This window comes from Cryptosporidium muris, genomic scaffold (assembly GCF_000006515.1).
Source record: "Cryptosporidium muris RN66 scf_1106632373431 genomic scaffold, whole genome shotgun sequence".
NCBI lineage: Eukaryota > Apicomplexa > Conoidasida > Eucoccidiorida > Cryptosporidiidae > Cryptosporidium > Cryptosporidium muris.
This window is the reverse complement of record NW_002196573.1, coordinates 390,413-402,744: the sequence shown is the minus strand read 5'-3', so window position 1 is coordinate 402,744 and position 12,332 is coordinate 390,413. Positions and strand designations below refer to the sequence as shown.

The 12,332-nt window shown below is 31.1% G+C and overlaps 8 protein-coding genes across 8 annotated transcripts, besides 1 other annotated feature; 4 read left to right on the top strand and 4 right to left on the bottom strand.

The window, feature by feature from the left end:
• Positions 1-301: 301 nt before the first annotated feature.
• CMU_008700 (zinc finger, C3HC4 type domain-containing protein) lies at positions 302-943 on the top strand (the record flags this gene model as incomplete). Its single annotated transcript, XM_002140692.1, has 1 exon — positions 302-943. One exon carries the CDS (start codon positions 302-304, stop codon positions 941-943), a length of 642 nt encoding a protein of 213 aa, XP_002140728.1.
• A 199-nt stretch (positions 944-1,142) lies between these two features.
• Positions 1,143-1,207: a sequence feature (AT_rich).
• A 22-nt stretch (positions 1,208-1,229) lies between these two features.
• Positions 1,230-2,306, top strand: CMU_008690 (uncharacterized protein; the record flags this gene model as incomplete). Its single annotated transcript, XM_002140691.1, has 1 exon — positions 1,230-2,306. The coding sequence occupies one exon, from the start codon at positions 1,230-1,232 to the stop codon at positions 2,304-2,306; it is 1,077 nt and encodes a 358-aa protein (XP_002140727.1).
• Positions 2,307-3,163: 857 nt separating this feature from the next.
• CMU_008680 (uncharacterized protein) lies at positions 3,164-4,396 on the top strand (the record flags this gene model as incomplete). The annotated part of the gene is made up of 1 exon (XM_002140690.1): positions 3,164-4,396. One exon carries the CDS (start codon positions 3,164-3,166, stop codon positions 4,394-4,396), a length of 1,233 nt encoding a protein of 410 aa, XP_002140726.1.
• A 61-nt stretch (positions 4,397-4,457) lies between these two features.
• CMU_008670 (uncharacterized protein) lies at positions 4,458-5,222 on the bottom strand (the record flags this gene model as incomplete). Its single annotated transcript, XM_002140689.1, has 1 exon — positions 4,458-5,222. The coding sequence occupies one exon, from the start codon at positions 5,220-5,222 to the stop codon at positions 4,458-4,460; it is 765 nt and encodes a 254-aa protein (XP_002140725.1).
• A 135-nt stretch (positions 5,223-5,357) lies between these two features.
• Positions 5,358-5,675, top strand: CMU_008660 (uncharacterized protein; the record flags this gene model as incomplete). Its single annotated transcript, XM_002140688.1, has 1 exon — positions 5,358-5,675. The coding sequence occupies one exon, from the start codon at positions 5,358-5,360 to the stop codon at positions 5,673-5,675; it is 318 nt and encodes a 105-aa protein (XP_002140724.1).
• Positions 5,676-5,758: 83 nt separating this feature from the next.
• On the bottom strand, positions 5,759-6,586 carry CMU_008650 (zinc finger, CCCH type domain-containing protein; the record flags this gene model as incomplete). Its single annotated transcript, XM_002140687.1, has 1 exon — positions 5,759-6,586. One exon carries the CDS (start codon positions 6,584-6,586, stop codon positions 5,759-5,761), a length of 828 nt encoding a protein of 275 aa, XP_002140723.1.
• A 481-nt stretch (positions 6,587-7,067) lies between these two features.
• Positions 7,068-10,901, bottom strand: CMU_008640 (uncharacterized protein; the record flags this gene model as incomplete). Its single annotated transcript, XM_002140686.1, has 1 exon — positions 7,068-10,901. The coding sequence occupies one exon, from the start codon at positions 10,899-10,901 to the stop codon at positions 7,068-7,070; it is 3,834 nt and encodes a 1,277-aa protein (XP_002140722.1).
• Positions 10,902-11,337: 436 nt separating this feature from the next.
• On the bottom strand, positions 11,338-12,171 carry CMU_008630 (uncharacterized protein; the record flags this gene model as incomplete). Its single annotated transcript, XM_002140685.1, has 1 exon — positions 11,338-12,171. One exon carries the CDS (start codon positions 12,169-12,171, stop codon positions 11,338-11,340), a length of 834 nt encoding a protein of 277 aa, XP_002140721.1.
• Between the last annotated feature and the right edge of the window lie 161 nt (positions 12,172-12,332).

The following is a 12,332-nucleotide window of genomic DNA, read 5'->3' as shown; positions in this document are numbered from 1 at the left end:
TACTAGCGCGGGAGAAGTGATGTGTTAAACTTAAAGAGTTCCCAATTAAAGATAATGATGAAAAACTATAAATAAGGATTAGTGGGACTCTAACCAGACTACTAGATGAAAAAAGATAGCCAATATAAATTCTAATTCCCTAGTAGATATTTTCTTTAAGTTAGGGGTCTGGACAAATAGAAACACTTTCAAGGTATATCACAAAATCTTAATATAATTTGATTATATCTGACTTCTAGTTTTCCATTACCAAGTTAATGATAATGCATTGATAATAAAATAATATTGGATAGTATTTAAGATGTATTTACTCCAAAACTCTGCAATATTCCTTGTCATTTGCTCACTTTCATTACTAGTATTAATTATACTATGCAACTTGGCCTTTATATTCTGCAAAAAACATCCTTGTAGAACTGAACATAGTAGTCAAAGATCAAGAAGACAGAATTACAATAATGCAGTAACAAGTAGTTATATAGAAAATGATGAAATGAATTTTACAATAAACCTCGAAGAATTTTCTTCTGTAGTCCCAGTAGTTCAGTATAAGATGTTAAGAAATACAAATACAGATTCATCTATTACAAGTACACCAACTAGTTCAAGTTATTCTTGTTGTGTAATATGCCTCAATTATATATTAGAGAATGAGTATGTACGACATTTGCCATGTGGTCATTTATATCATTCAATTTGTATTGATCAATGGGTTGAAAGGCGTTGTGTTTGTCCACTATGTAACGCCGACCTCAGACTACTATGTTCACAAGATTCAACATTTAGTCAGCAAATCACTTCACAATCTATACCCAACTCTCCATACCGGCAGCAAAATTCTGAGATGAATGAGATACCAGAATCCAATCTAACTCAATATAATTTCTGTAGCAGGTTATTTATCCCAACATTCCTTGTTAATATTAGCTCAAATCCTAAATAACTCATTTTGGAAGCTACATTTTACATATGTTGGTATTGCCATTTATAGTTGGTGACTTTTTCCTTGCCTTGCTGAATTTTTGGAAACTATCAATATTGCAACTACAATACCGCTTACTTACACCGTATTAACTTCAAGACATCTATCTTGAAGCCTTAAATTTCTTTATCTTTTCTGAGGCTATTCTTTAACGAAATTCATATTTAAAATTTAAATCTTTACTAAATTCTTGTATAATATTTAATATACATTATATCAATTATAGAGAATTGTCCTTTTTCTTAAAATGTATCTTATAAAATGGCTATTAATAATAAGCTTTTTAATAGATATTAGCCTTTTTGGTGTACAGTCACATCTATTACCCAATAGATCAAAATTAAATTGCCCCACTTATGGAAGTGTATCTTATGGATTTCTTTGTTCTGGGATAAATATTATTAAGAAGATGAATACGTCTTCATGGATAGAATGTGCTCGTGAATGTCAGAAGCATCATCAAGCCAAATCTCTTCGTAGATGTAAATACTGGTCATGGAGATCAACTGACTCAAAATGTTGGTTAAAAACTGGGCACAAGTTCTGTGCAGGAAGAGATGATATTTATATATCTGGTGTTTACCCCACTTTAGTGGCAGGAGATTGTTCCACAACTTGCATTGTTGGAGAATGGTCCCAATGGTCTCCTTGTAATCCAGAATTACCCTGTGGTGGTTATTCAGAACGTACTAGTCATATAATATATCCTTCTATATTTCCTGGTGAGATCTGTCCAAACAAATACGAAATTCGATCTTGTAAAGGAGATGCGATAAGATGTCCTTCAAATTGCCCAAATAATGATATAGTAACTCTTGGTTGGGGTTGTACAACAAGTATTCTACCTGGTGGTGGCTCTTTAATTTTACCAAATCTTGATATTGCCGATTGTATTAGCGTCTGCAAACATAACAAGGAATGTGCTGCATGGTCATTTGGTCCCTGGAACCAAACTATTGCAAATAGATCCTTGTTGAATACAAGTGATCTATCACCCAAAATTGAAGATGGAACTCTAATATGTATTATATCTTTAAATAATATTGGATGTTTTTTTAAACAAAAGGACTGGATTTCAGGAAATAATCAAACAACACCTGATGTTAACAACTGTTCAATTGATTGCACCACTCATGAATGGACAGCATGGTCTCTATGTGAAAAAACACCTGGAGAGAATAGATACATTAAAACTCGTTCACGTGAAATAGCTACATATCCACGAAATGGTGGGAAAGCATGTCCTTATCTGAAAGAAATAATACCTTGCACAGACCATTCTATAAATTCTAATGAATTTCAACACGATATTTTAACTACTTAATGTATTTCAATATTCCCTTTTAGGTTTTTTAATTATATACATCATCTCTTCTGTTTCTGGGACAAATATTATTTAAATATTATCTCAGATATTGGGTCATCTATGTTTTATAATTTAGTACACATTTAATAGTGTGTTTACTACTAGTGCTATTTATAATTTAAAGTACAAAAGGAGTAAAAATATCGGTATGTAACTACATGCATGTATGCATATAGTGGTGTTTTTCTCTATGAATAATTTTAGTTAAGACCTTTTAAGGCAAATCCTTAGTTTAAATTATTCTCTAATTAAATCTTACTGAATTTTAATGACTAATAATACTTTTTGTTTTACTTAGAGACTATCTCTATATATGTGGTCAGTAACATTTAATCAGTGTAATAAAGGACTATAAATACTACTAAAGATGAATATTTGATTATATTAAAAATATAGAGTACACATAAAATATAAATAATCTAAATAGATGTTAAAGTTTCTTATAAGTCAATCCTAATAGAATATTCAAATGTTTAATATTGTAGTTCCTGAACAAAAGTGTGCTATTATTGGAAGATATTAATAGAGATTTTGGCATATATAAACTAGTATAACTTTTAATTTATAGAAAATACTTTATCAGTAGGAAAAAATCCGTCGTTCCAACCTCTAAACAATTAGCATTGGTGAGCTTTTAAAAAAACATGGCGGGATGAGGACCCCCACACCCGTCCTCATGCAATATTAGTAGGGGGTTTCATGCAAAGATATTTGGGAAAAGGTAAAAGTAGTGGAGTAAAAATTAAGTAGGTAGATTGGAAAGTCTAAAGGCTAACAGATTCTAAGAGGGGATATTTTGAAGTGATTTGTTCATCATGGTAGCAAATGAACTATTAAATGTTACTTTTGATGAGGTGAGGCTGAAAGAATTTCCAATGATTGGTACAGAATCAATAGTGATAAGGGGCGAAAATACTCCAACGACAGATACAGATAATGAAACTGATACCTTCAGTGGGAATAGCCTAACTTCAATAAGTAATGAAGGTAAAAGTATAGAAGATTTGAAACAGGATATCGATTTGATCAACTCTGAGAAATATTGTATAAGTAATCATGATGATGTAGATTGCAGTAATAATTTAGACGTCTATGTAAATTCATTTAAACAAATAACCAAAGATAATAAGCTAATGAGATGTGATAGAATAATTTTATTGGATTTAGATAATACATTAATACCAACTAGTTGGATTATGCAAAAATGGCGTAATATCCAATATGAATTTGGAAATATTGGTGATAATTTTGAAAGTAATAATAATGAGCAATGCTTATATATGCTAACTGAGTCTATAAGAACACAGTTGGAAGAAGTTGGACTATTTGACATACTTGAACGTTTGTTTAATGATCTCTGGAAGAATGGTAAAGTCTTAAAAATTGTCATTGTCACTAATGCTGGATTAAGAACAGTTGAATTGTTTTATTTAAAATATTGCTTACCTAAGCTGAATGAGCTTATTATCAAATATAATATATCAATAAGATCAACAGAGGAATATATTAAGAAATCAGGGCCACCTCCTTCACCATTTCAAGAAGAAGATTACCGTGAGTTTTATACAAATGCAAAACTTTGTGAATTTCAAAGAGTACTATTAGATTGCTGGCATAGCAAACAGGTACAATTTGATTTAATATCCGCAGGCGATCAAGCATGTGAAATGACTGCAGCTTGTAGAATAAGTAAGTTTTATGAAGAACGAATAAACAGAACCAAATTAGTATATATACACGATCCAGATGATTTCCGATTCTGGAAACAAACTCCAGAAAGTTTTATGAATCAGTTAACAGAGACATATAAGGAATTATTGCTCTTATTGGATAATGATTCTGAAACATTAATTGGAACTAAGGATGATTCAAACTCAAATAGTTACATAAATCAGCATTATACTAATGAAGAACAAACTTTAGGTTGGTTTTCAAAAGGTAAATATATAAATATTGCAGTAAGCAAGCCAGAAAGGTTTGTATTACCTAATGGTAACGCACCTATTTACTATAATACCGAGAAACTGTACTATAAAAAACAAATTTAGGAATAAGTACTACATAGAGAGTATTATTAGGATAAATTCAAGTAGATATAGAGGTATATATTTATTTTGTTTGAATAGGTAGTGAAAACTTTATATATCTAAAGCCTAAGTCTCTAGAGATAAAGTTTTTAGGTAATTTAGAATTTATAAAGTGGATTTTAGTCACGAAATTTGAATGACCGGCTATTAAGTCATTTTTAAAAGACTCTTCTGTATACAAGGGGATCAATAAATAGGGGGATATTGTAAAGCCAACTATACAACTTTTGTAATCCTCCGTACATGAAAGATCTACCATGGATTTTGGTATTGGGATGTAATCAAGTGTTGTTACATCTGTAAATAAATAAGGTATAGTTCTTGTATTACATGATATCTTACCTGTAGCTGTATCTATAGGAACTGGTCCCAAGTATGCAATATCGGCACTATTAACTTCTACTTCGATAAGAAATAAATAGTCAACCCTACTTATATCTAGTAAAAATGAGAAAGATGATTTAAAACCAACTAAATTGTTAGTTATAGTTGTCTTAGTCAATGGGTTTGAGATAGTAAAGTAATCGCTACTATTTATAGCTGGCATCAAATCTATCATATTGGGAGAAATCGCAAAAGTTAAAGTTATACCACATAGAGGAATAAATAGTGATATACATAGCCAACAAACAATATAGAAACAGATAATGAAAATATCCTTCTTTGTATAACGAGGTGCAGGTGTATTCTTAATATAGCGACGCCCGTATATAAAGCTGCTTAACAAATTATAGTATATACCCTGATAGTATATGTAGATTCTAGATAAAAAATTGACCTTTTCCATGTAAAATACACCATAAACACTTCGAAACCTACGTTGATCACTTTCAATATTACAGTGTATTAGGCTATAAATTGTAAGTCTTTTGTTACACCGCCAAAATATGGGTCCTTTCGAGAAAATTATAAAAAGTAAAAAATGGTACGTAAAACTCAGACTAATATATCTGGTACAACACTTGACAATAAGAGGCGAACTTTACCCAATTTTCGCTTTGTATTACACCCGATATACAGTATATTTCCAATGGATATTACAAATATGACATATGAAGAGTACTGGAATCTCTACAATGAATACAAAACAAAGGCATTCCATAATGAACTTGAACCAGTGATACCACAGCATAGTGATTTTTTTATGAATACTAATATCCCTAATATACCAACTACTGTCTATCAACACCAAGTTGGAGCTCCTCAGTATGCAATATATCCTTCTCTTGGTCCTATCTAATGATGATCAAAATATCAAGCTTAAATATTTCTCAATAAAACTATATTAGGAAAAAAAACTAATAGTAAATACTATCCAATATTCTATATACCAGTTTTGTCTCTAATACTAGCTGCAGTAGAGGGTGTATGTGAATATAAATCTTCTAAACTATCAGAATAGAAATTCACAGTTGATTTTATGTCTTGTGGCCTAATATCTTCACTATGTATATTGTCATCCTTATTCAAGTTATCTACCCAAACAAGAGGAATATCAAGTAAACTTAGTGGAGTGAAAGATGTGGGTATATTGAAATTATCAATGGACCATGTAACTTCTTCACTTGGATGAGAAACTTCACAATCTTCTACATCAAATAGATTAGCTACAAATGGAGGTAGTGAACCAATAGATTTATCTATTGATTCATCTAGAGATGATGAATTTAAATTCGTTGGAGTATTTGTACTGGCTAATGTAGTAGAAGTACTTAAGTGATTGAGATTAATCATGTGATCATCTGTTAAAAGCTTTCTTTGCTGTATTCTCAGTTTTTCTAGTGGTACTGGAAGTGTCTCAACCTCTAAGGGTATGAATTCTCCTTTTTGAGGCTTACTTCGCAATTCATGGACACCATGAGCATAGCGACAGGATTCACCTACTGCGCAACTTCCTTTTAACCAATATATACATAGAGAAGTCTTGAATAGATCCGATGTTGCTCTTAACTCTTTTCTTGAGTGGGCATATCTACATTGAGGATCTTTACACTCCCCCTCTTTTAACTGTCTATCACATAACTTTGTCCTTGTTAAATCAACACTAGGTCTCAATTCATCAGGAGAATGAGCCCAATTACAATCTTTGTCCATCCTACAACGACCTACTGCAAACCATGGACACTTCTTTGTTTTATAGAACTGTGGCATTATCTATTAATAAAGGTTCAATTTTATTATACGACAAATAAAAAAGATCTTGAGGAAAGAGATAGCCTTTATGGAAATATGACCATGTAGCTTTTTGCTGTAGCTTCTTGCTTAAGTGTGATTCAAAATATTCTACCAACCAGAAGTTTTGATTATTATACTAATTCCTGCAATAAACTATCCTGATTTTTATATTGTCATCCATTCTACACCATGCACCAAAATCGTCATCGCGGAAAATGGCCATGTCACGGGTCAGATATCGGTATTTTTTGGGTACCCACATTTGCATGTTATGACACTACTTTTTTTTTACTAGAGAATATCTGGTTATAGAAACTACTTTATATATAAGACATGTATAAAAGATACTTTAAAGCCTATATTTATATGCTATTCTAGTGTATATTAATTATGTAGATAAACTTTATTCTACAAAATTTAAGTATATGTAGTATCTTGTTCCATGACTGAATTTTGACTAGGATTTTTGGATAATATCCCTTAGCATAGCAACTGAGTTCATTTGATCAAGTATAACCTTTTTAATTATCCATGCAGATATGCCTACTGTCTGGAGATCAACTTGATTAAGGTATATAAGCTGAATTTCATTGTCTTTACTTCCAGGACGAAATATATATGTTGCAAAGTAATTTTGAGCTCTCACATAAGAATCATTAATATTAGACCATTCAACTGATTGAGTGAGCAAAATTTCCTCTTCACGCATAGAATTTGAACAGTTAGAATCTTTAATAGGACAACTACTATTAGTTGAATGATTATTACCTCTGAAATTTCTTTTTAATCTATAGCAAATTACAACAAAATCTCTGCCTGCAACTCCCCATTGACCCTTAAATGCTTGATAAACAATACAGATATTAGGATTAGATTTAAAATAATATAAAGGTTTGCAATACTCAACCATTGGATCGTAATATACTTTAGTACTAGAGTCCCAAATATAGTCAACTATATCTTTAACACATGTAAAAATGAATTTGTTTATTTTTATATTATTAGAATCTACTTGACAGTCATTCCTGTTTTGTAATTTGATAGTTGTAATTCCACAGCTCATAAAAGGAGCATTTTGAAAATCTTTCTTGTATATTTTAAAGCCATTAGATGATCTTTCAAGACTCCATTTTAAAAATCCCTCATCAACTTCTGCCAAAAGTTCATCAGTTCGAGACAACAATTCTCCCTTTTTTTTTTCAACAATAGAAAGGAACTGATCCTCATTATCTGCCAGATGTTGAACTGACTTTGGGAAATCCGTATTACTTCCTAAAAACCAAGGTGAATTTAAATCATTTTTCAACGATAAGTCTTGTGAGGTGGCTGACTGACTAAAGACTTGTTCATCGGAGGAGGACACTAAAGAAGACTTTTCAGATGGTGAAGCTGAACACTTTCCGTTAGACAACTTTTCACCTTGTTTTTCTTTTATAGGATCCTCTTTCCTTTTAAAGTAGCGAGAGCAGACTAACAATATATTTTTACTATTTAAGCTGCTCTTACATCCTTTTAAAATGACTTTATAACAAAGAATATCTTGATCTTGACTATCAATAATTTTTCCATCATTTCCTTTGATTTGGAAAGGAAGTTTTGATGAGCTAATGATTCGTCTCATTTCTACCATTTTAAAGCCATCTTTATGCTGTCTAGTTTCTAAAATGACACTCATATCTTCAGACCACTGACAGGTAGTGTTAGGTTGTTCAATAACAATATATTTATTACTTGAACGTCTTCTTTTGCTAGTACTCTGTTTATTAAGATATAAATCCTCATCTTGTCCTATTGGTAAGCATCCAGATGTTTGTGGAGAAATGAGAGCCTGATCATCTTTAATTACAGAGTTATTTTCCTTCTCAATAACTAGGGTAATCTTATTATTGATCCCCATTCCTAAAGTAGTAGATACCACAATGAGACCTTTAGAGATATCTACATCATAATGTACAACTGGGTTCAACTTATCTACAGCTCTACGAATAATCCAAGAAACTCCCAATGCTGCATTTAGTTCTTGCAAGGAGTCTGAATGATTCCTTAGAAGGCACCAGTAACCTCTAAATTTCAATAACATACTTAAAGGAGGAGTTGTGAGGGGAGGTAATGGAGAAATATTTAGAGCTGATTTCCTTGATTTAATTAGAGAGACATCACCACTATTGATCAAAGGCTGAATTTTTGGAATAGGGCTTGTTAGGCCTAATGGAGGTAGTATATGATGTCTTTCAATGACTTTGTCAATTATACTTGACAGGGATTTGTCCGAAATCTGCGATGTTTGAGTATATATACCTGGGATTAGCCTAAAGAGTGATAAAACAATAGTTTCACTAATAAATCTAAGTATATCACAGCTATAATTAACATTTGAGATTATTCTGATGCAAATAGTTAATATTATAACATAAGTCTTCAGACCTTTTGAGATATCCCAAGCTGAAACAAACAAAATTACCAACATCATATTAGTCTCCAAAATCAATTGCCAAATTTTGTGAGACAAAGTAAATTGTAAGAGCCATGGACGTGTAGATTGCATTAATAATTTCCCACAAAAGATAATTATAAGTAGTATACCACTTATAGTTAGAATAAAGGATGCAGTAACTGGAAATTGTGTACATATGGAATATACCATCAATTGTAACAAACTGAAGCATTCCATATCTTGATATAAAGTTGAATAAGTTTCTTTATAGTATGTATTGTCTTCTGCTGAATAGATATCAAACTCTTGAGGAAATTGTTCTGGTTCCTTAATATATTCATTCCCATTTCCAGAGTTAATTAGTAATTCATTACATTTATTAGATTCTTTGGGATATTTAAGGGAGATCCTTGTTTCCTTACGACTTGATTGTATGGAGTAGCATCTTAGTTGGTCTCCCAAAGAAGCTCTATTTATTTCTTGACTAGGACCCAACTTGAAAGCTATATATTTAGCAGAAAAAGGTAAAAAATTAATAACCTGGGCCACAAAATGTACCAAAATAATCAAGCACATTGTAAGAGGTAGATAATATTTTGAATTATCTTTAAAAAGTTTTTTGAATAAGATATAGAAAAGAAATACTCCTAAATTTTTTATTTGAACTGGCAAGGCAAATATCACCAAATTTCCCATATTTTTAAAATTCAAATTGATCTCCATTTCACAAAATATTCTAAAAAGGAAATGTGATATTAACATTGTGAAAAAAAATACCCCGTAATTTGTCTGGATCAACCAAAATAAAGTTGAATAATATCCCAAAGAAAAGTATAAAATTGTTGCTATTGATAGCATTGCCATTGAAACTAAAAATGAGGAGTAGGAGTTTGGTATGTAGTTAGAAATATATGCCTTAGCTATTATTGAATGGATTAGCTCAGTTATTCCTGATATCCTATATTCTGATTGATAAACCTTAGCAGTTCTTACAGGTGCCTTAGATTTCAATATAATAAATTGAATTAGCTTCTCTTCATTAAAATTAGGTAGTGGAAACTGATCAGCTAAGCTCGTTAGAAATACTAAACCAAAAGAGCATATTAAGGGAGTCGAAATTAGTATATAAGAAGTTGCAGTAGATTCAACTGATTGACCCAAATTTAATTGATATTGGGTCAGTTTAAAAAATATATTGATCCCAAGTGATACAAAAGAGACAAAAAGTGAACTAAAAATAAGCCATAACCACGTCAAAGTTGTAGGGCCAAAATAATCACACCAATTACACATGATATTAAATAAAGCTGGAGCAAGAAAATTCACTTGTCTACTTAGTCTGGAATCTGATGATTCTTGATATTCAGGTATTGATTTTAAAGTTATACCTCCATAAAAAAAATTTTTTGATTCCTGTAAAAGCTCAAATAGAGACTCCCCATTGTGCAAAGGTATCATTGAATCAATATGAAATTCCCACTCTGGTATTACAGATATTTCATCATACAAAGCAATCCCCAACAAAAAAAGCCATGAAAATGGAGGAGGCCAGTCCCCCCAAAATCTTGATTTATCTGAGGGTTTCAACTCTTCAACTTGGCTAATTATTTTATCATTTGATAAGTTTAAACTCACCACTAGTTTGATCAGATTATCTTTGTGTTCGGAATTAGAAAAATCAAATACTAAAAATTGTGAACACTGCTTCACACAATTTGCAATGACCCTACCCTTTTCAGTCTGTCTTAATATTAAAAGAAAATGAGATTCACTCTCTTCTAGTGATTCTACATTATCTTCTGGTAATCTTTTTCTTGGGTGAGCCCAAAATCCCGGAAAAAATTTAGAAAAAACCATCATTAAATTATTGATGAGACCATTGTGAAAATCAACTCCTCTTTTTTTTCTCAATATTCTTTTCTGCTGCCTCTGCTCAGCTCTTGTCAAGGTATGACAAAATTTCTTAAAATACATACAATACTTTTAACCCGAACCCGCGCTAACATTTTACTAGTTAACCGCCTTTCCTGTTTTTTCCTTAGGATGTATTCTTAAATAATGAATTTGAACTGTCTTTAAATCTAATAAATCTATATATAGTGAAATATACCAGCAGTAAATTAAGCTGCAGCTATAACACTAGGCAGGTTTTTAATGATATTACCTAATATTTTTTGTCTGATTTCATTAACTAAAGCTGGACCACAGTAACACCTAAAATTAATAATATATCAAGTAAATTAAATACAATAGAACTAATAGCTTCACTTCTTATACATATTTAAAAATAGTCTTACCTAGCCTGTTGTAGTATCCCATTTAGATATCTCTGTTTTAACTGAAAATTATATAAATGAAATGGATTAGTATCAAAGTCTAAAACTTGAGTATATGAGTTCACCATAAGTGCACATAACAATTCAAGCAAATACATCTTAAGAGTAACTGTTTGTGTTACTATGCTTAATGTAATATTCCTAACTCTAGACTCATTATTGAGTTCCAACTTTCTAGGATGTGAGAGACCTGTCTGAGATGGTAATGTCAATTCTGATATCCAAATAGTCTCAATTGGAGCTAAGTTAGTATTATTATCTCTATAGAAAACTATAGATCCATCTGAATATATGCAACTATAAAGGTATTCATATATATCATTATATTCACTTAATACCCATATATAATCTTGATATATGCAAACTATATTAATGGGGGGAGGATTCATAATTAAGGAAAGTCCATAACTTGTTAAATTTTCTAAGATACCATTAATATTTATTGAATTAGATAATGAAGACAAAAAATTATCATTTTCGTTATGCTCATTATTCTCACTTTCCTCTGGATTTGTTACTTGTTCCTGACTATAAGTTTCCAAATGTTCTGATTCACTTCTTTGTTCTGCTTGATTTTGATTTTTGGTGCAAATATGGTAAACTTGTGAATATGTATTACTAATAGTCTTTAATAGTTTACGATAAAATATATCTACATATGTCAGATTATCTTCACGCAGGTTTGCTAAATATATTTGTCTCTCTGGTATTTGTTGGAGTTGTTGGTCTTCTTCTTCTTGATTAAAAACTGTAAGAATATTATATATTGATGTCCAATCTATTGAGATCATATCTATTTTGTGATTTTTGTAATAATTATAAGTAACAAGATACATATAATTTACATGCAAGATGTCCAGAAGTGCATCGGATATCACGCGCCTCAATTACAAGGTTTATATTGAGACAATTGTGTATCAGAATAGGGGACCTAATATTATAGAGCCATTAT